Source organism: Lagopus muta, chromosome 19, assembly GCF_023343835.1.
Source record: "Lagopus muta isolate bLagMut1 chromosome 19, bLagMut1 primary, whole genome shotgun sequence".
Lineage (NCBI taxonomy): Eukaryota > Metazoa > Chordata > Aves > Galliformes > Phasianidae > Lagopus > Lagopus muta.
The window spans coordinates 8,903,200-8,926,399 of NC_064451.1; the positions used below are offsets into that span (position 1 = coordinate 8,903,200).

The window sequence follows — 23,200 nt, forward strand, 5'->3', positions numbered from 1 at the left end:
TTACTTCCAAATTAGTAACTTTTGAAGCAAACAATACTTACCTTCTTTGTCAGCTACTGACCAGGAGTATTTCTGAAATGACTTATTTGATGGGAGAGGATCCATTTCCAAAACCTTATAAATCTGACCAAAGGCTGATAATCTGAGGGCATGCTACAAAGTGACAGTAGAAATAAAAGTTACATCACAGCGCTGCTTTTTCCACAGTTGACTACATTTCTAACTAGGTTTGCAAACAGTCTTTTCCTTTATGTGGAATGACAGCTGTAGAAAAATGTTTATTTATAAAAATTTAAAACTCTTTTTCCATAATAGAAAGTGCAGGCCACATTGACAGGGTGCCTACTCTAGGACTCTGGGCTGTGAGCACTTGAGATAGGATGCAGAAGGTGTGCACACAGTGGGCTGCTAAAGGATTTACTTCATCTCTGCTAAACTCTTGCACTCATATCATTTCATCTTCTCATTGTAGGGCACTAGAAGAACCATTGGGACTGCTTTTAAAATATGCCACCCTGTCAGAGAATAAATTGAATTAACCAGTTGAAATCTTCAGTATTATAGCATCTAGCTCTTGAGCATGAGTTCTGCACCTGAGCACTGTGCGTAATGGCTTCTTTTTGCTGAACTGTCATATCAGACAAAGCATCTGTTGGCTCCCGTTCACAGGGGTCATGCAGACCAGGGCCTCCTGTGAAGGAAGAAGATAAAAGGAGATTATTGGGAGTAAACATGAAACAATATGAAAATAGTGACTGTTGGATTTTGCATGTGCTGGTCTCTATCTTCAGCAGCGCTCCTTTTCCAAGAGGGAATTCAAATATCATAGAAAGCAAGCTAACCCTTGAAGCAGGAGGCCGTGGTACTAATCCTTGTGAAAATAAATGCATACGTACAGCTGTGTGAACTAGAAGTAGGAGGTTTAACAACAGTAGTGATTTGGGTACATATGCTGATCTCAGTTTAACAAAAAGAAAGCAGGTAGTCATTAGGTCAGTATTTATACATAACCCCTTAATGAAATAGAAGTTTATTTATAAGCAAACCTAGCATTTCCCTAGAGGTGTTCATGGCCAGGTTGGATGGGGGCCTGGGCAACCTGATCTAGTGCCTGATTTAGTGTTTGGAAACCCAGCCCACGGCAGAGGCTTGAAACCTGATGACCTTTGAGGTCCTTCCCAACCCAGGTCATTCTGAGATTCCCTATGAACTCCTAACTGCATTGGAAGTACTTCATTCAAGCAGTTATGACTGTGCAACCTTCCTTTTGTCTTTCAATTTTAAACAAGAAGTCATTAATTTAGCTCCACAGCAGGCAGGGAGCACAAGGTAGACATTTTTCACCTAATCATACAGCAAGCAGCAGCGTGCTGTTAGAAGGGTGAGGGCTGCCTGATAAGTCTTTTGTATTCCTGAAGTTAATCCAGCCCCTTACCAGGAAGCAGAATTCCAGATGCCAAGCACTCCATCACTCGTCGTAATGCTTCCCCAGCGCCCAAAGGTCTATTACAAGTACCTATAGATTTTTCACATATAAGCTCGAGTGGCTAGAAGACATTAAATTATGATTAGTATGGACACAAGGGTAACTGTATCTGTAGTTAAAAAACGAGAGGTTGAGGGGAAGAACATTCACATCAGTTTACTCCAATTTTAATGCACTACGGTCCTAACTGCAGATACTGCCATTCCAGCACATGTAATATTCCCTGCTCTGAGTTTGTTACCTTCTGAGGAGACGAATGCTCTCCATTAACTGAATAGGAAAGTCTAAAAGGATGAGGCTTTTACAGCCAAATCAGAAATATTCTTCTCCTGTCTAAGGGATGTTCAAGGGGGTTGGACTTGATGACCTCTCCGAATCCATACAATTCTTTGATTCTGTGATATCAGTTCTACATGAGAGAAAACACTGCCTTCTGTGACCCCTTAAGTGTTCCTTTCTGGACATGCAGAGTACCTGGCCCTCTCCAAACCTGCTAACATGGAATAATGTGGTCTGATAGGACCACCATTGCCACTGTAGCAGGGGACTCTGAATAGCTGAAGTTGGACGTAACATGGGGAATTCTGTTGTAAACCCATAACGGTGTGCAGTTCCCCACAGTGTCATTCCTCCTTCCCTAATAATGGCACACCTAATAGACTGAACAAATATTCATACTCTTTTTCTTCCTGTAAGCACATTCTTATGCAGGCAGCAGTTAGTGGAAAGTTCGGAGAGTTGGGAGAGAAGCTAAAGGGAGATACGTCATACAGCGCACTGCTTCCCCCAGTTCAGACACTGCTACAGCCCTTAAAAGAAGTCTGAGATGTGAGCAGGTTGCCTTCAGCTCTTTTTGTACTTACCCATCCTTTCAGTGGTGCCCATGTGGGGACTCTGTTGCACAAATCCCGCAGAATACGCAGCACAATTACACATGATTTTAGTCCATTTGCCCTGGCCTAAAACAAACAAAATGGTTCCAGTATACCTGCAAAAAACCTTGCCTTCACTTTTGCTTTTCTTTTTAAATGCACAGAGTCCCAGGATAGGCTTTTTTTAAAAATGATAACTACTTAATGCTTAATCAGACTCATGCAAAACAAGAACAGTTATAGAAAATAAAATATTTCAATTTATAGAGAGATAAAAAGGAAGCAAAACGTCAAGATTGCTTTCGTAGTCTCACAACAACTCTAGACCAGTTGGCTGTGTACCTGTCATGCCTGCCCTTATACAGTACAGCACTGAATTCCGAATTGCAGACCTTTGCTCTACTAGGGACTAATCAGAAATTAAAGAGGCATTAAAATTAAATATCTCAAATTAAACCTCGTAAGGCTACAGTAACAACAAGGTAAGAACAAATAGCCAACCTGAAACCATTTGGCGTGCCGCAGAGACGCCAAGGCCTCCAGGCATTTCTGCCTGTCCAATAAGTCCGGAGGATCTTTCATCGCAACACTGTCTACTGGTAAAAATGGGATAAAAAGAGACAGATACAATTTGACCAAGGGGTTTCTGTCACAATACAAAAAGAGCGGCAGCATCTCAAAGAGGTAATAAGACTCCCAGAATTTAAGTGCACTGTTATTTAATTTAAACAAGCTCTTAAAGGTAGTAAATGTGCACGTGTGCAACAGAAGCAAAGGCATTCGCTCCTTATAAAATAATAGTAATAATAAAGATGGCCACTGCTATAGACAATCTGGGATCTTATTAAAAATGTAGAACACATTTCAGGGCAGAAAACAGCTATATAGCACTTGTTTTGGTTGTTCTTTCCCTTCTTTGTGACTTTTAAGTGCACAAAAATGGCACAGGATTTTAGAGACAAGCTTCTTTTGACAAGGGGAAGATTTTCGTGAGAGGGGTAGAATATAAAAAACAGTACAGAGTGCTCTGAGGTTATTGCTGTGCAAGCGCTGGTGATTTTTAAGGAATTGAATTTATTTGAAATATTTTTTATTGAACAGTATTAGCAGTATTGAACAGTAATTCACTGACAGAAATATGTAAGAAATGCTAATGAGAAATTTCTGCAGTTTGATTAATCTCTCATATAACCAAAACATAGGAAAGAAAGAAGTTTGGTAAATTACAGATACATTTTGAGAAGTAGCCCCCACTTGTAAAAATCTTCACTCTCAACAGCAACCAAAAACAAACAGATGAAATTCAAAGAAGGATTTTAGAGACAAGACATTTTCTGTTGAGCTTTACACTTTCCTCGCATCTCTTCCTCTTTTTTTGATGCAGCATGCAAAAGACTGCTCTTAGCAGTCACATCCAATTCTGAACAAGGAATGTTGTAACAGCCCTTTCCTCCCTCGTTTTTATTTTTTCTTAAAAGGAGCAATCAGCTTCCAGACTTTCTGGAAACTACAAATGACAGATTGTACATATCGGAGAGCATGTAGATTCAGATTTTCTGTGACAGGAGAACATCAGAGTGGAAGAAAAATGAATTCATGGCTCAGCTGTAACTTGAACATGTTGTTTTCCCATGAATACACAACTATTCTTCAAAGTAAATATTTTGGAAAAACTAAAACAACCTTTTCATCATTGCTAATGGACAACTCTACAGCCTGCAAGAGAGATTATGAATGTCTGGATGAAATAAAACATCCAGTCCAAAATCTATGCTGGATTCAGTATCCAGAAAGACTTTTAAAATATCAGGATGTTGAGAGAAAAAGTACAGTGGGTTTGTATGTTGCAGGAGGTACTTTTCCATAGGCTTCTTTCAGTGGCATTGTTTGTAAGTGGAATCACACCTTTAACGTTAAGCTGCTCCACCTCCTGTGCCACCAATGGGAAGGTTACTCTGGTTAAAGCACATTATGTTACAACGGATAAAAGAGCCCAAAGCCCAAAAAAAGTGTAAAACTGAACAGAACCAGGTGTCTTGTCTGATAGTTCATAGCTGCATCTTGCACCTGCTTGTTCTGCTGTCAGCAGAAGACTTAAGTGCTATAAGCTTATTTTCTGACCCTGATGAACTTCACAGCAGATATTTGCATTGTTTCTTATTGCCCTCAACAACACCATTATAATATTGAGATTAATCACTTCTCTTGCGTGTTCTCCAAATAAAAGCTGCAGTCTCAAGGTACTTGATTGCTATGAGAATACAAGGTCACTTACGAACACAAAGCTTGCTTCTAAATTTTGCAGTTTCATTTATTTTCAGGAGTAGTTTCATGGCACGATTACTAAATATACATCTGTGCAGTTGCATAAAAAGATCCTTTATTTTGGACAATAAAAACATCTGCTTAAAGCTCACATATTTTATAAAACAACTACTGTCAATGAATGATCAGAATCTTATTTTAAAACATTAGAAATAGCAAAGATGACTGACTGCAAACTCATTAGATTTTGTCAAGATACAGTTCATCGCCAAGCTAGTCTACTGCACAAGACTGCTAAAGCACGTTGCATCAGGTGGCAAAGAAGTTTGTTTGCCTTAGAACTATAAGGCCACAGACAGAATGTGTCATTCATTCAGGTGAATGAAAAGGCTTTTCTATTCTCTTAAGATCAGTTTTCAGCAAACTGAAATCTTAATTCTGCAGTAGGAATAAGACCATTTCAAAAGGCCTATATCAGAAATAACTTGGGGAATTTTGCTGATTACAGTTTCAGTACTGGTGTTCTGAGTACTTTGTGCAGATGCTGCAGTCAGCCAACTTCTGGTGCTATTAAACAGGAGGATGAAGAGAACAGGCAGTGAAGAGGGTGAGCAGCTTGTAGCAGACTGCCTTTCAACATCCTCAGGAGAATGGCATGTTTCTTCATGCTCTGCCAGTCAGCAAAGTGAGACCCAATCAAAATTTTTCAGGTGTGGTTGCAAAGCTTTCCTTTTTTTTTTTTTTTCCTTCTGGTTTTAACAAAAGCAACGACACAAGGAGTTTAAACAAGTAGATAATAATAAAGCCCTGACATCAGCTCACACACTGCAGCATAGAACCAATCTTCAGTAAATCTCTCCCCACTTGCTGTATTTACTCCCTCCTTACAGCGGCTGCCAACTGCATTCACTTAAGTCAGCCACACAAGGAGTGTTGTGTTCTCCACAGAGGCAAGGTTCCTCTGTTCTGGAGCATCACTGGCTGCCAGCTAAGGCAGGCTGTTTACGTAGAAGGTGCTCAGTTACAGAGCAGGGTTGATTCCAGCACCACTTTGGTAACTGAACTGGTTTATTATTACATAAAATTAAGTGACTATTGCTCAGTAGCAGGAACTGATTTGCCAGGTACAGCATTCTGGTTTGGAGAGCTTAATTTATATTTGATGTTATGGCTAGAAATTAGTTTCAGTTTAATCTGAAGCAAAATGCAAGCATTTAGATGCTTATCTTCTTAACATGAGAAAGCAGAGCTTTATGGATAGCCATTTGAGAAACACTGAAATGCACGCGCGCACACATACACACAGTAGTCCACTATTTATTTTTGCTAACAAGCAGCAAAAACAAATAGGGAAACACCACAGTTTAAACATGAACACTTTTCCAAAGAGGTGGGGACTGAAGAGAAATCCAGAAATGTTTTTGATACATTCTGACATCAGGGCATGAAGGTACACACAGCATTCCTACAGAACAGATGGGAGCACTGAGAAGGAGGCCCATTGCCCTAACCTCACTGATTTGGTTAGAGGAGGATTAGTGGCTCACCACCGAACAGTGAAACCTTGGTCAGTTTCGTGTGGGCTCTGCACCCCGGCGGAGGCTTGCAGGACGCCTGGATGCAGGCAGCCTGTCTTACACTAAAGATGAAAGGCAAAATGACAAGCATTTAATTCCTTCATCAAAAATACAGCATGGAATAAACTTGGATCAGTTTTTAAAATTGCACAAGGTTGTAATTAAGTTTGGTTGGCATTTTTTCCAGGAGTATTGAGAAAAAAAAAAAAAGGCACTATTTTCTTTGGAGATCAAAGTATTTTTAGATGAAAATTTCTCTGAATATTTTCACTTGGTAAAAGGGACTCAAAGAATTGCAAATATTGTGAAAAAATATGAATTTATATTTTCCACTTAATTTACACATCAGTATTTGCATACCTTTCAAACAGGGAGACAACACATTTGCTTCACTTGGGATGAATCAGTGTCAAAGAACCTGCGCTTCAAAACAAGATCCATTTACCCACCTATTCTTATCAGCTTTACAGAAATCACAGTGTAACACTGCTCCAGAGGCAGTAACACAGTTTTATGTTTTGAAAAAATAGAGTAGTTAAGATAGGAAGCTATTAAAATTAAAATCCTCGTTCATTTTGGGATGAATTCCGGAGTCATGAGAGTTCACTGCCACAACAGCATCCCTTACTTTTTTTGCAAGAACATATTTGGATGGAAGTCTTTGCAGAAAACCATCACCTTGTGGGCATATTACAAATGCCTTGCCATTAAAACTTGTTCTGCACTTTGTGCATCTCCTCATAAACATCCATCAGCTGCAGAAACAACAAGCCTGACCAATGTCTTGTGGAAAGCTGAAGAACAACTGAAGTAATATGCAGTTTCTTTTTAGTGGTCTTGCAAAAGAGCATAATTACTAATTTGAGAATAAACAGACACTGCAATTAGGAAATCTTTGCCGTTCATCTGTTTTGTAAGATGTTTCTGCATCCAACTGCTGCCAGAGTGCTACGTTTCCTTCCAAAATGAGCCTTCCTGCCCTTGCCTCAAACGAAAATGAAGAGAAACTGACCAACATTTCATATTGTATCGGTAGTTTATGTGGGAGAGGGGAGGAAGCAAAGGACTTGTGGCAAGTCTAGAATGGGAAGAGAGCAACAGGGAGTTCCCTAGCCCACATGGGCCCAGCTGCCTCAGTTGTCATGACAGAGAATGGCCAGTTGGTCAAAGGTCTGACATCATCCAGTGGCAAAGTCTCTAGGGATTGGCTTGGGAAGCGAAGCAGAAATTACTGACATGATTTAAAAAAAATAAAATATGGCTACATTTGCTCTTCTCTATTTCTCTGTTTCCAGCCTCATTGATGCTACCAGTCAACAGTTCTTGAAAAAGGGGCTTATGACTAGATTGGAGGTCAGGCAGTTAGGGAGAAGGAGTAGAAAGAAACTAAGTTACACTTTTCTAAATCTATTTTGCACCAAGGATATGAGGTACAACATTTAATTCAGAAGCAAAAGTACTCCATTATAGCACCCTAACTTCAATTGAATCCAAGTTAGGAAACTCTTAGATCTAGAAACACACATATGTATCAAGAACAAAAATTGAGGGTCAGGGGAATATGCTTGCAAGCTTTGCAGGAAAGTTATTGTATATAAGAAGAGAAACAGTTTAATGAGTTTTTCAAGATACTGGGAACCAATCCCACTTGACTGACTGAATTTAAAAAAGGACTGTGCAGCGCTGGGGTGCTCAAGAATCAACTAGCAAGACTGAAAGAAAGGAGAACTAAGATACCATTCTGTATCAAGTTAACACTACCAGTATTGCTTGCACATGAAAACTAATGCATAGTTACATGACAATTAAGTGACTGTTGTCTTCTTAAGGCATAAGTAACGTAACCAACTGTGGCAATAGCCAGTCTGGTTAGTACAAAATACACAATCAAAAACCTACTTGCTAATTAACCCTGTGCTGCACAGTCAGGGTATTTAGATAGAATTCAGATAGAACACTCTTAAAAACAAGTTAAAACGCTCCGTGTACCTCCTTCCTTCTTCTCTGCTTCATCTCGAATGAGAGGGGACGTAAGTATCACCTTCAAGGTTAGCTTGGGCTCCTTTGTGTTACGAATAATAATAGCTGCCTCATTTACATGCTCCTCCACGAGATACTTCTCTTCTGTAAGTTTCTGAAAGTCACCAAGAAAGATTTCAAGAATCTCCTAGTGAACTGAAAAACTGTGGTTTCTGTACCTGCAACACACCTCTGGAATTAACGAGAAGGCTACAAAAGATTGCAGAAACAAGTATGGCCCTGCCTCCCTCAGTGAAAACAAACTGAAAAACCCAGTAACATGCTTGAAAACAAATATTCTGCAGTAAATTTAATTACAATGCTAAGTAGCTTCCCTATCAATATATTGTATACAATCGTGTATTATCACATCCCTATCAATATATTGTATACAATCGTGTATTATCACATCCCTATCAATATATTGTATACAATCGTGTATTATCACATCCCTATCAATATATTGTATACAATCGTGTATTATCACATCCCTATCAATATATTGTATACAATCGTGTATTATCACATCTTTATTTTAATCAAAAACAGAAGCCAACTTTTGTAGCTGCTATTATGGGAAATAGTAACATCTACTATTAGTCTTAGAAAGTGCATGCCTGTCCAGTAGTGCTGCCTCTAACTGTAGAAGCTCTTGTGTGCAGTATGACCAACACAACCATAACTGTCAGCACACACGGACAAGAGCCTCCAGAACAGGATTGGCTGACGAAGTCCATTTCTTACCAACTCTAAGCCACCCCTCAAATCCCAACAGATAGTTTGGAGAGGTGCTGAAATCTCTGCTGATTCTTATCCGCATGCAATTCTGACGGCCTGTTTTGCAACAAAACTGCCCCTTGCTACACTTCACACTACTTTTGGTAGCCATGGGAGGTACTGAATCCCTGTCCCTTTATAAATAACCACTGACATCTTTTAGAAACTCACAGTTGCATTTCCATCTTGCATTTTTCCAAACACAAACATATTAATCTTTCTTCAGAGGTTTAAGGTGCTCACTCTTCTGATTTTGTCTCTTGATCTCTTCTTCACACAGCACTTGAAACTGAATGCAAGACTCCACTGTTATCCAGTGCACTCACTGATAGCAGCCCCAGAAGAGATTCCTGAGAATGCCTAGAAAACCTGACCTTCCTCTCCTGACAGCACATCAGTAAGTCAGGAGTGTCTTTCAAACTGATCTATTTTCAGACATTTTTCTCTTGCTTAATTACTACCTACAAAAGAATTTAATGTAAGTTGCCTAATAATTTGTCCTAACTAACATCAGAATGATCTCAACTGATCTGTATCTCTCACCCTTAAGACCTGCACAGAAAACTACAAATTAATTCTAAAGCTAACTCCTAGTATTTGTATGTTTCAGCAAGATTATGAGGTTAGAACATTAGTAATTGGAACATATCTAACTACTTTTCCCGTTGAGACTTGCACCCCAACTCCAGTAGTGTTGAGATGAAATCACTTAAGCATCTGCTCATGGTTAGCCTACAAGGCAAAATAAAGCAGAAGCTAATATCTCTGTACATCAAGTGCAGGTTTTGCCCACTGACAAACCTACATCTTCCTTGTCTGTCCTTGTCTGGCATGTCTGCAAAACCTCCTTATTGTCGTGATAGTTGTAAGCTGGTTTCATGATTTAGATCCCTCTTACCTCAACTTTAAAATAAAACCAACAACAACAAAGAAAGCAAACCAAAAATCCCAAGCGTACACCAGCTTTTCTTATCACTTTCAACCTTTCTCAACTCACATCATCTGTGGACAGGGAACAAACATAGTATTTACTATCTCATATCTCTTCATGCAAACAAAGGAGCAGTGAGAACCAACAGCTGTCGGAAGTGGCAGAACACATATAGTCCATGTGGAAATAAGCAAGGCAGAAAAACAGATCAGGAGAGAAACGAATCCTGTTTGGATCTGGTTTGGAGAGAGGCACTTGCAGTGCAATATTTTGGGGCACAGTTTCTCAGTAACAGCGTATGTTTCAATCTGGATTGGACTTAAAGGTATCTGGATTGGACTTAATGGTATTAGCTTTTTAGCTGCTTTGAAGAGACCAGTGTTAACTCTTAAGTGCTGGATGCCAAAATTAAAATGAAATAGCCATAAATAAAAACAATTATAAGCTCATGAATAAAATAAGCTAAAATGAGCGACCATCTAAATTGACTTTTTTCTCACTTCAGATGTACAGTGGCACTTATTTTGGGGAAGCCTAAGGAAAGCAAAGCTACTACAGTGTAGAACTCAAGAAGTTCAGGCAGGGAAGCGGAGAACAACAAGGACCGCATGCTTGAGCAGGGAGTTATTTCTGAGACTGCTGTTAGCTCACATTACTGATTGGAGCAGAGAACAAAACCCAGCAATATTAGTTACTAAATGGAAAGGTTAGCTATCAGAATGGGAAAACTGACATCACAAAAAGGGATTAGGACAGCACCATGAGCAAGACGTTAAATTCTGTGAATAGCTACTTCATAACAACGCATTGGAGATGTGGTCTAGAGGTGCTGTCCTAGGTTCAAAGTATGCTTTTTAATCTTTAACACATTTCTCTTCTCCTGGAAGGAATTACAGTCTTTACCCAAACACATCTTGCAGTGCTATCATTCATTGCTACAGGACTACCCTGAATTAACTCACCTGAATTTGAACGGGGAGATTGTCTTTGACTATACATAATAAGGTCTTTGTGGGTTTTTCTTTGCACATGAGAACCAGCTCCAAATCCATATCATCTTTTATCAGCAAACCCTTTGCAACCAAGCCAATTCTCATAACACCACACAAGGTCCGACCACTCTGATCCCTGGAAATGAAATAATTCTGAGTAATTAAAATGGTATTTTTACATATTCAAAATACTTGTATTATGCTATAACAGTGAGGAGACAAATGGATGGGACTGATTACAGTGCTGAAGTGGCATATTACTTATCAGAAAATTAAGCATAGAATGCTTTTGTAAAAGTGGTTCCTATGAAAAAAAATAATCAAAGCATTGATTTGCAATTCACATGAGTGCAGAAGATGCCTAGCTCAAGTCACAAAGCACAAAAAAAAGCAAAATTAACTGTCTGCAAATCTGCCAAAAGAATACAGTAATTACGATCTAGACAAGCTCTGACAGAGTTCCCATTAGCAGAAGTGATCTGAGCTGTCTTTTAGCAAGGCTCCAAGTTTAAACATGGCCGTAGCCCTTCATAACGTTTTGTTTAATTCATACAGTCAAACCTTTACCTTAAAATTTATATCAAAAATTATTATTTTAATTGTAGCACCTCCTGGAAACTGATTTTTCAATAAAAGTCCTGGTTCCAGAAAACCTTCCAGGCCTAATTCCTTCATCAGGTCTCACCAGTGAAACCTACAGCAACAGAGGTCTGAGTACTAGGCACTAGATTCCAGTCCCCAGTAACGCTTAGGGAACATTTAAGGACCACAGCAGACAACTTGCAAAGCGATGTGAGAACATTTTAGTTCTGAGTATTGAGAAGAAAACTGCAACAAAAACCAGTTTAGTAGGCTAAAGAAAAACCATAAAACTTGCATAATAAACAGCGAGGAAAATGCAAGAAATGCACCTTTGACAGTTCAAAACCAGCTACTGCCATGACTCATCTCACATACTGTGGCACCAACTAGCGGCACATCCCCCTTACAAAAACAACAGAAAGCACATAATCAGTAAAAGCAGAAAATCATCTCAGCCAGTAAGGCAGCATCCCTGTTCCTGTCATTGTTACCATCCAGTAGGTTAGACTGGATAAAAACAACAAAGCATATCACATTGTAATCCAAGATCATCAAATAGATCTTAAGAGATCCTACGCTTCACTCGATCAATAACATCATCCAACCATCCCACAGACTTTGCGCAAGTACTTTAAGTGGAAATGCTGCAACAGGTGTCTGCACAAACAGAAGAAAGGAAGGTCAGTCAGCAATCCCACTGTCCCAGGAACAGTCAGAAGCAAACGAGCTTCGGCTTTTTTTAACTACTGTTACAAAAGCAAACAGTATCTCAACTTCTAGCCTGAAACTGTGCTACTTAACCAGTATCTGGATGCAGATAATTCCTTTGAATATGGATTGCAGCCAGCAATGAAGATAATTTACATCGTAGAGAAATATACTTTAGCCCCTTTTAGCTTGTAAGTGATTAGTAAAATAATCTGCCCCCAAACAAATGCATTAATAAGCAAATTGTTCTATATGTATAAATAATGCATGGATGTTTGCAGTAACTGTACTCCAGATTTGTAATAGAGCAGAAGCACAAAACCACATGCAAAGGTGTGAATAGCAAGGCTATCCAACTGTCTCAAAAGCACTTAATGCAAGCCTGGAACTTTTATAAAATTTATTTTTAGAGAATCCATTCCACGGCCTGTGTTGTCCACATCAGAAGACATGTGGAGACACTGCCAGTAGTTCTAAAAAATAACCAACAAAGTGTGTAGTGCACTTAGAAAGACTTTTTCTGTGGGAATCGGAACTTAAATACCTCCTTCAATAAGATGACAACATTAAATTGTCCATCTGTAGAAAAGCAGCCTTTCAGTACAGCACAGTTATTCTGCAGTGGTAATACAATTGGCTAAAATAATTTTTTACATTAGTTTATGTAACAATGTTCATGAATTTACATGCCTTGCTATTTCTGTTTGAATACATTTCACACCAAACAAGTGATACATCACAGCTCGTGTGTCTGTTAAATATTTATTACAGAAGACATAAAGCCACAGGAATCGAGTAAATCTGTACATTTACTTTTCAAAGCTATTCTGTTATGGTCTTCACATGGCTGAACATTTCCTATTGGAAACTATATCCGAAGAAGGCGGTGCCCCATTGGAACTTCACACAGAACAAGCAGTTCTTACGACAGTTCCCAGGCCCATAACTCTGTATTTGACAAAGTCGAATACGAGTATAAATACTAAAAAAAAATCTGCAGAAAAATGCTGTTAATACTTGAGGGATTTTCTGTAGAACCCACAATGCTATTTGGAAATAGCAAGATACCAAGTCATGAATGCTTGCTGCTCCTCCCACCCATGAAGGATTTTTCCTAGTTAATACAGAAGCACATTTCTTGTTTCTAAATTGGAGTACATTCAGATGGTGAGGCACAGCAGAGCTTCATACTGCATTTCCTGAATGCTTTATGAGACCTGGGAAGAGCTAAGAACCACATTACAACAACAAAACAAGAAGCAGCATTTCATTTTTAAAATTCCAAAGATACCCCACTATGAATTTAGGAATAACTGATAAATATAATGGTTATCAGTGTCTCTTCCACCTTAAGCAAGTATATTGTATTTTCTGTTCACAAACTGATATAACTCTGAATTAGGAAGACTGTGTCTTCTTCCATTATCCACACTGAATTGTATCTCACTCCAGAAGTACATAGTTCAGTGCATTAGTATTTCTACTGCTGCTAGAGTAGTTTGTATTGCACCCTGACCCCACATATAAACAATTTTAAATATGTATTATTTACCAGCACACCAAAAAAAGGTCTCACAATAGAACTTTCACTGGCATAAAAGGTGTCAGAAAACATAAGGAATACATATGGATAAAGAATACACCATTTATCAGTTTTAAGAACAGAACTTACTGGGCAAAGCCCATGTAGCTGCAGACTTTCTTAATATTCCACACACCATAGGAAAGGAAATTGGAAGAGTCCTTTGACTACATCTCTAGTGCAGGTTACGTTACGGATGTAACCAGATTAGAGTCCCGAGAAGTTCAATGCAGAAGTATTATCTAACAGGAAGAGCAGAGAACTGGAAATCAGGTTTTTCAGGTCATGACATATTTGCTGTTCGCCTCCTAGTGCTTCACTTCCTCATCTGCAAACTGGAGAGAATACTTACCAGAGCTGGAGAGCATATGAAACAGGAAGCCCAAGTTCTGGTTCTAAGTGCCCGAGTTAAAAACTTACACACCAAGAAACCTAAAATAAGGAGCCAGTTGTTTCAGCCTCTTCTTCAACTACTGGAGTTATGCTAGAACAAGAAAACTTGGCACCATGTCAAGGAGCAGACTGGGACATACAGCAAACAGATGTTTCACTCAGAGCACAATATAACAGAAGGAAATGGATCCTTAGAAAAGCTGGTTTGCTAAGTAAACAGTAAGTTTATAAAAATCTTTTGTTTCTTAAATGGAAGGAGTCCCTAAGCTACATGACTGCGGATTTGCATTCACGTGCTACAGGTACATATATACACTTATTGCTGAAACATTTAACTGCTAAAACGCAGTTTCACATTACATGAAAGTAACAGAGCAACTGCTGCCTAAATCTTGCTTATTCCTATTCCTTGCACTCGCTCTGTATGTTCCCACCTCAAGCAGTGCAAATATATTCACTGTGTCCCATGAATATTTGTACACAACAGAATCAAAGCACACTACAACTCTTATTTAGTAGGAAAGGAACCTGCGCAGTAACTGCACAGTAACATATTATGAGGCTCAACTCACTCACTTGGCATTGCTTTCTGCAGCTTCCTCCTTTGCTTCCACATCACCCTCACATTTTACAGACTTGTTCTTTTCATCCATCCAGTCAGACACATGCTTAAGGGCACATTCTACTGTTGATACCATGTTCTGGACAGCTTCAAGTTCTTCTGGAGATGGATAAATGGTTGAATGTTTCACCATAACATGGCGGTCATCGTTAGCAAAAGATCGGATAGATCTCTGTTACAGAGTGGGAAAGGAGAGGAAAAAGAACAAAATTATTCAGTTATCAATAGAAAGACACTACCTGAATGGCAGTCCTCACTGATAGATGTAAGAAAAGGTTTTATGATGACCATGTGTTGCAATCTGGCAGGACTGATTTCTTATCAGAGAGATACACAGACACCAAAGACTATCATGGAATCAGCATTAAGCTGGCAAAATGTATAAGGCTTAAGGTGGGGTTTCTTTTTGACACCTAGCATTGGATGCCTAGAAGCCTTTACTGGCCAGTAATACTGGCTGCTAACACTGGCACATCTGGAGCACAATTTATGCTTATGTCCACAGTAGGATGAGATAACTGTGCTCTGGAGGTACATCTCTTGGGTCCTGGGCAACTCATTTCACTTTCAAACGTCTTTAACTTCCCTTGTTCTTTGATTCGCTTGTTAACTAAGATCAGGATTTCAAAGTCAGTGAAAGAACACCTAGACCCCAATCTTATCCAAAGCATCTACATATAAAGGAGAAACAAATTGTGAGTAACAGCACTGAAGGAAACACCCTACCCAGCAATACCTGCAGGAACTTAGATCCTGAATTTCAGTGACCTTTCCTGACTGTCTGAAGCTTCAGTAGCTGGATAGCTCAAAGCAAAGGGAAAAGCTTAGGCACCTTGATGCCAAAAGGTAACCACATTTTAAAGTAGGCAAATTCAAAACGTAAGTAGCCCAGGATGAAAGCAAAGGGCTGACAAGGATAATATGGAGACAACTCTCTAAATACAACTTTGTATATTCTTGATGCATGGAGTGCAGCTGTCTGTCCTCAATTTCTGTTAGAGACAGTGGCAACCCCTTTAGAACCAATCCAGTAAATAGCCACTCCCCTGTGGCTTTGTTGCTGCTGCAGACAAAGTCACAGACACTACGTATTGGTAAGAGCAGCTTAGCAAAATGCACTGGGATTTACAAAGGCACGAATGAAAATGAGGATAGGGATAAGCTGGTAAGGAATGCAGAAATTATTTCTTAAAAATATGATAAGTTTGCAATGAAACTTCAAGACCTGAGCGATACTGCTGAAAGAGGTAAACATGGTTAAATGACTTGTGCCAGGAGGTTATAGTTTGCTACGCTCTAGCCAGTTGAAACTCAGCTGATCTAAACAGCGACCTGGACCAGCTACACAGCACAGACCTCCAGCCTCTGAACATTCTCTAGACACATGCCAGTCACTACTGAAAGTCCCCTGGAACTTAGAATCATCAACCAGAACTCCATCCTCCTACACATTAAACACTGCAAATGCTTTAGTTTTTACCCCCTAGTTGGTGGGTTTGCTAACAGCACGTACTCTGCAATAGCACACGTTCTTCAGGTCATAGAAAATCATAGAACTGCTCAGGTTGGAAAAGACCTTAAAGATCATCAAGTCCAACCACAAAATGGGCCTGTGAAGGATGTGGAAGGCTTTTGGGTCTAATACTTGTAGATCAACAGGTCGTGGCTTCCTAGGTTATTACATTCAAAGATCAGCACTACAGTTACTTCCTTAACTTCTTCATGCCTCCCCACAGCAACAATTCAAGTAGTAAAAACTCATCAGCCAGGGGTCTGGTGTTACTGCAGTGCTTTTTACAGTTGCAAAAATATTTCCAGAAGGTTCCTCCTGAGGTTAATCTGCAGCTTGGGTATACAGAGAAGCTGCAGTTCTGCAGAAAATTGACAAGCTGGATTTATTCATTCATCTCTACCATCTCAAATATCATGAAATATCAATCAGGAAAAACAGTCAAACAACAACAAACTATTAACTCAGATATGAAGACTTTTCTGTTCTTTACTAATAGATAAGCATTGGCAAGATCAATTATTCCTTACAGTTTAGGCCAAAAATAATAGGAAAAGAAGACTTCACGTTGATAACTGCTGTGTCAAGTGTTCTTCCTCCCTTTGTGCTCTATAACAGGTAAAAATCTTATCTTGGATCATATATGTGTGTTACATCCTGGCTATCATCAGCCACAGCTATACAAGTGTTAGAGAACAGAATTTAACATTTATTGCATTTATTCTCATTTCCCTTCTCTCAGCAGTAACACTTAAGACGACTTACAATCTATGCTTAAACTGCTCTCCACAGTATTTTTCAGAACTGGGTAGGTTTACTGCCCTTTTGTGAACACATCTTCAGAATCTTACCATCACAATCCTTCACATTTATACAGCTTGATAATGTAATCTCTGATGTTCCCAATTTGAGAGCAGCACCAGGTAGACTAGAAATGACTCCTTATTTAGTTCAATACGTTTGATGCATATCCTGTACTGACATCTCATCTACGCTTTTAATGAAAAGTGCATAGGACCAAATGCATTCAGCTTTTAATACATGTGTACAAAAATACAAATAATTTTACACTTGCTGTCGTGAGCAAGGAGTGAAAGGGGAACAGCAGCACTTGGTTGTGCAGTCTGCAAGTTCAAGGTCACTCACACTGTTTGCTACAGCTTGCTAATGCTAGTTTTATTAGAAAAACTAGGAGCATCCCCTTCATTCACATTTAATAATTCATGTAATGCAACTCTCTGGTTTGAAATGGCTGACAAAATATCAAACCTCGTCTGCTTTACTCAAAGTATGCCCTACCATCTCCAGTTTAGTGCGAGGTCAGAATATCTCCTTGCTTGTTTCATCAGGCCCCATGCAAGACCATCAGAGAATATTATTAATGTGACCCCATGAAAGATAGGGATACCTACCATGATTTGTTACTGTTTCAGCTCTCTCTTTCTTTCTCCTTTTCCCTCCTCCTTGGTGTCTTTGCTAAGAGCTGTTTTGCTTGACAGAACCTCTTCATAAGCCTCTCAGTCCCTTGACAGCTCAAGAGTTCATAGAGCTAAGATGCTATAAGAGTCACTTTCTGTAACTCACCTGCAAAAAAGAAAGAGAAAACCAACTTGAATCCAGAAGAAACATGTTAATTCCAATAAGTGCTCAATGCAGAACACTGAGTCAAACCACTGACTAAAGCTTCACAGCAGAGAAGAGCTCGCCAAATCATCCTTCCCAGAACAATAGCAGATGTCACTACAGGAAGCAGCTTCATGCCATGTGCCCACACCTATTAACTGCTTTCCCATGCCAGTCAGAGCTTCTCTCAGTGCACTGTCAGCCAACTGGCAATCTACATTTCTGATGCGAGGAAGATTGGAAATCCAAAGTCTCAAATACATATGAAACCAGCTTGAACAGATAGCTATTGTTAACACTAATTTAATCATTAAAAAGTAATTAGCAGCTGAAATCCTCTGTGCGGCCTTTGATTCTGAATGTCAGATGCTGTACTTCGGGTGGCAATAACTAATCTCTAATTTAAAAAGAGGGATGTACATTATAATGAACTGAAGACATGAGAATTGTGATCACGTCTGCCTGAAATCATTCATGATGATTTTTCTGCCCTTGCACTGCTTTTTGCAGTACATAACAGCTAAAAAAGCCTCTACAGCAGCCCTCTTGTACTAAACTAGAAGAATGACAGAGCAGGTAGTGCTAGAGAGGAAAGTAGAAGCTTACTGCATAGTTCTTGGAGAAAACTCCTGTTTTCCTTTCATTGTATATATTTTTGCATCAGCTTTCTGGCAACATTCTGAAGTAACTGGAAAACCCAGTCAAAATTTCTGCAGGGTGACACACACACACACACAGAATGTTTTCCTTTTCTCCTGTATGTCAGTCTTTACTTCTCCAGCAGTATGTTACACGTTGCCTGTCAAAAAATCCTGATGGTTCTGGAGATTAAAAGCAAGTTTGGCAGCAACACAGGGACAGGTGAGATGGCTTATGCTCATAATAAAAATACCTGGGAAAAGCAAGCTAATAAAAGCCCTGAAGGACCTCTTTTCTTATCACAGAGGCTATGTATTGTACCAAGTTACCTTAACGCTCTACCATATTGCTTCCCAGAAGCAATCAAATAAGATGTTCTTTACTGGGACCAGATTCCTACCTTAGGTGATCTTGAAAGGCAAGCAGGGACAGCTGGAAGCACAAGCAAGCACCAAGATTACTGCTTCAGCACTACTTAATACATAAGCTAGTCATAAGCTCATTCAAACTTAAAAGCTATCCACCATCTCTAGAACCAGACTCTTTATCAGGATTTTTGCTTAGCTTTTCCTATAATAGTCATAATAATAATAATAATAAATAATATGCTTTAGAGTTGGCAGATGGCAAGCTAGAGATACTTATCAGACATGTTTCCAGATCATCTCTTTCAAATTAGATGGATTCAGTTTGAAGAGAGAACCACCTTCAGATAATCATTCTTCCCTGTGACTCCAGCACTTCACATTTTCAGTTTGCTGTCTTCTCTGTAATTTGGCAGATCAAGGCAGAGGACACTGGAATGTGTTGCTGACTTTAGCGTGCGCCCAGCATGACATCTCCAGACTCCAAGCAACACCCCAGCCTGGACTCCCTCCTAAGTCTACTGCAAGCTGTTGCTTATCAGCTCGTACAGTATATTGAAAGCAGATGGACAAGGAGAGCTGGCTGAGCAAATTCTGGTGCTTCAGAGAAACTGCAAGCAGACTGTTGTCTAGAGGGCAAGCCTGCAGTCTACCTCACAAGTTCTGAAAACAGCCGTACCCCAGGGTGCAATTGTAGATATATTCAGTGCTTTTCAGTGCTCTTTGAAAATACAGAGCAGCTGTGAAACATTTGTTTTCAGTCTATAATTTAGGCAGTTGAAGCAGAATCACCAAAACCTCTCAGAAGTCTGCTTTAAAAGGGTAGCAACCATCTTATCTTAAAAGAGGTTCAAGTTTCAACAACATGCAATAGATCCAGATGAAGATATTTATTTATGAGTTTGATTCTACCTGCCCTTTTTCTCATCCATGAGTGGCTGAGGTCTGAGCATCACTTTATTTCTAGATTACAGCAGGATGCTTGTCCCTGTGCACTCATGGAAGTAACAGCTGAGGTTCAGGCTCAAGGTACAAGAATATTATGTGTGATTGCCCTAAGCACTGGTTTCTACCTACTCTTGTAACAAAATTCTAGAAAAAGCTACCAGCAATAATGAGACCTTGGTGACCTTGAGAAAGTCACTTTACCTCTGTATCATGTGGCCCTAAAGTGTAAAACAGGGCCAATACTTGCTCCAAACCATGCTAGCAGTTGAGTAGAGCCTGCAGTGTGGTTTAATGTCACTGGGGATTTGACACAGTAGAAATGTTATTGAAACACCATGACAGTCTAACAGTGTTTCCATTAAACATCCCATCCTTCACAGAGGAAGTTTATGCTTTGGTGCAAGACAAACAAGGAAAAGAATTTCAAATGAGGCCTTTGTAGTAGGGCATATTCCTGCATCTGGCCGTTCTGTTCCCAAGAGAGACATTTCAACAGCCAGAAATAATGAATATGCTTATGTACCTTCAGGTGCTCGGGAACAGCACAGAGAAAAGCAGGAGAAACAGGTACTTGTCTTCCTTAAGGAGTGTTGTAACATCCAAACCTGAGAGCTGTGACCTTCTAGAATGCAGAACTGCTCTGGTGTTCTGAAGCCTCTCACAGCACACAGCAGTACTTGCACAGAACGCTGCAGAAATGGCTTCACAGAGGAGGAAACTGGGGTCACTGTGCTCCATGTCCTCACTTCAGTGTGCTGCTGTTAAAGGCACAGATGCCATGCCATTTATTACAGTGTAGAAACTGGTCTTCAATGCTACAGCAAAAGGCACAGGCCAGAAATATTTATCTTGAGGAAAAATAACCTCCACCCTCATTATCTACCCTTACACCAACATCTGCTCACAAGAGCTCCGTTTACAGCATTCGTACACCACCCTGATATCCCTTTAAGTTTGTGTTAACAGAGCAGCAAGGGCAACTACAGTTGCTGATAGCAAATGAGTGAACATCTACAGCCTGAGGTGCATCAGACAATAACAGAAACAACTCGAATTTGCACAGAAGGGGTAAGAAAAAGTGGGATTTGTATCAATTTTTGATACTTTCAAAAAATCATAATAAGAGGACTGTAGCTTTAAATTGCAACTTTATTTTAACTTCTGCTTTGCATCCAGGGCACAGGTAATTTTCCGTCACACCGTATATAGAGCTGCTGAAAATACGCTGCTTTTTTCTGTAGTATAATTTTATTGCTGGCCTCCTGCCAAGAGCCTTTCTGGCAGCATCTTCCACAGTTGGAAACTGTGTATCTGGGTCAGAAAAGACAAGTTGCTTTTCAGAACAGCTCAATACATTTGGCAGAGATGCTGATATTATAATTGAACTCTTTCAGCAACTCTTTTTGTGATGTACGCAGACATCAAACAAAACAAGATGTGCAAAGTTGATTAGTGTCAGAATAACTGACAGCGAAACAGCGAAATAGTTTTCTCTCATGTTAAAAGTATCAACAAACCAAGAGATACAGAGAAAAATGCAATTCAGAAGGATGCTGTGAGGAGCATGGGGCAGAGAAACCTGCAGAGTATGATCAACCTTTGTGCACATGTTTGCTGTTTTAAATGCAGACTCCCTGTGTGCTGTACAGAACTGGTTTACTCATTCTGCATCACCAAAAAAGAGAAACTCTTGCCCAGTGCAACCATAAAAACAATCTGTAAAGAAATGCAGCCATAACACTGGGACATGTATTTACTAAGACTCAGGTTGCTCGCAACAATATTCTCAGCAACCATCCAGTTTCACCTGTACATCCACATGAGTTTTATTGTTTTCAAAGTTCCTGGCAAAGTTGCATCTGGCTTAGCCTTTAGAAGTCTGCAATTTTCCAGCCAGACAGAAAATTGTAAAGCAACACTACACTGAGAGCTGGAAAGGTTCTTCCTCTGACATTCTTACCCTACATACAATAAATACTGACCTAGTATCACTCCTGCTTGTTCAGTTCTTAAGACAGTTTGACAAGAAGCTCCTGTGCTCAGATTTCTTCTGAGTAGATAGGCCCAGCACCCCACTTTTATGGTTGCCAGACAGGTTAGGCACTCATTTGATAAACAGAATAGAAGAATCATCCAAGTCATTCTTCTGGGAGCCTGGGAGAACTTTTGGCTCTTAAATAACAAATTGACATATGAACACAAAGTACAATCAACTTAATTAACACTCAGCCTGTCAGCAACATCCAGAACAGAACTGTCCATAAAACAGCACTATAAGAATATATATACATATATAAATAACAAAGGGAGAACTTCTTGGCACAGCCTTAAAAAAACAATACAAAAAACCCACAGTTACATACTACATAAATAAATAAAAGCAAAGTATTCATCTTCAGACCAGCCAGAAACCATGACTAGACTCTCCATGTCTGAAATGTTCAACTGATTTCCAGCTTCCAGCACCAAACACAGGCATTCCTGCTCTTCTCGCTAAACTGGACACTGGAAACCTGGAGCTACTTTGCAGTACAGACCTGCTGGTGAAGCAGTGATAATCTGATACCAACATTCAAAAAAGAAAAAATCACAATAAATTTCAAAACAGATTGCGTTCATTTACAGTCGAAGAATTAACTAAATTAATAAAAAGGATCACATTACTAAAAAGACTCCATCTGTACTGTCAGTTTTCCCAGAGACATGCACTACTTAAGCAAATGCCTGGATCTAGGTCTGAATATCCAACTCTCCACAACAGAACCACGTGTTCTGCCCCCTCAAGTACACAGTGCAGTTTGGCACCATGCTGGGCTTCCTGCTGCCTAAGCCATGCCACGCTCTCTGATCTCAGTACCACAGTTCTGTAGACCTTCAAACTTCTGGACATTTTCCATCCCCATATCATTTCTGTCCACATCCTTACCTTTGTGTTTTTCTTTGCTCCAGAAACATAGTGGGAAGCAGTCACAGTGAAGGAGAGGATAAGAACTGGGACATTCTTTCCCCAGCATCCTTCAACTTAACTCAAAAAGCTGCAGTGCCCCAGTTTCCTTCCTGCTATGATTCATATCCCATTGACTGCAGGTTAGCCTAAGCTACAGATTTTGTTCCTCTCAAGACAAAACCAGCTAAACACCATAGGAAACACCTATGCAGTTTGGATTCCTAGAGGACAGTCTCTGCAGGTACCATTCAGCACACAGGCTTATTGCAATGAAGTATCACCAGACACTTCCTGGGCACTCCAAAAGGTCAGTCTTACGTGACCACTCACCAACACAGAAGAAAATGTTTTTAAAATTCTCA

The 23,200-nt window shown here is 39.7% G+C and overlaps 1 protein-coding gene across 18 annotated transcripts in view; it reads right to left on the reverse strand.

Moving 5' to 3' along the window:
• Positions 1 to 23,200, reverse strand: part of LOC125702592 (spermatid perinuclear RNA binding protein) — a 72,789-nt gene that overhangs the window by 35,694 nt on the left and 13,895 nt on the right. For 11 of the 18 annotated variants that reach the window (XR_007380646.1, XM_048966095.1, XM_048966083.1 and 8 more), the window contains exons 2-10: positions 17,729 to 17,900; positions 14,761 to 14,978; positions 10,890 to 11,055; positions 8,190 to 8,334; positions 2,860 to 2,954; positions 2,350 to 2,445; positions 1,436 to 1,547; positions 594 to 691; positions 42 to 153 (exon numbers count right to left, since the gene is read on the reverse strand). Coding sequence is in view for 17 of the 18 variants with exons in the window: in XM_048966095.1 (XP_048822052.1) it covers positions 42 to 153; positions 594 to 691; positions 1,436 to 1,547; positions 2,350 to 2,445; positions 2,860 to 2,954; positions 8,190 to 8,334; positions 10,890 to 11,055; positions 14,761 to 14,978; positions 17,729 to 17,731 (1,045 nt within the window). In the remaining variant the exon portion in view is untranslated. Of the gene's footprint in view, positions 1 to 41; positions 154 to 593; positions 692 to 1,435; positions 1,548 to 2,349; positions 2,446 to 2,859; positions 2,955 to 8,189; positions 8,335 to 10,889; positions 11,056 to 11,830; positions 13,859 to 13,881; positions 14,034 to 14,760; positions 14,979 to 17,728; positions 17,901 to 18,545; positions 19,243 to 23,200 lie in introns of those variants that run through there. The other 7 variants (XM_048966089.1, XM_048966086.1, XM_048966093.1 and 4 more) reach the window with 4 other exon arrangements.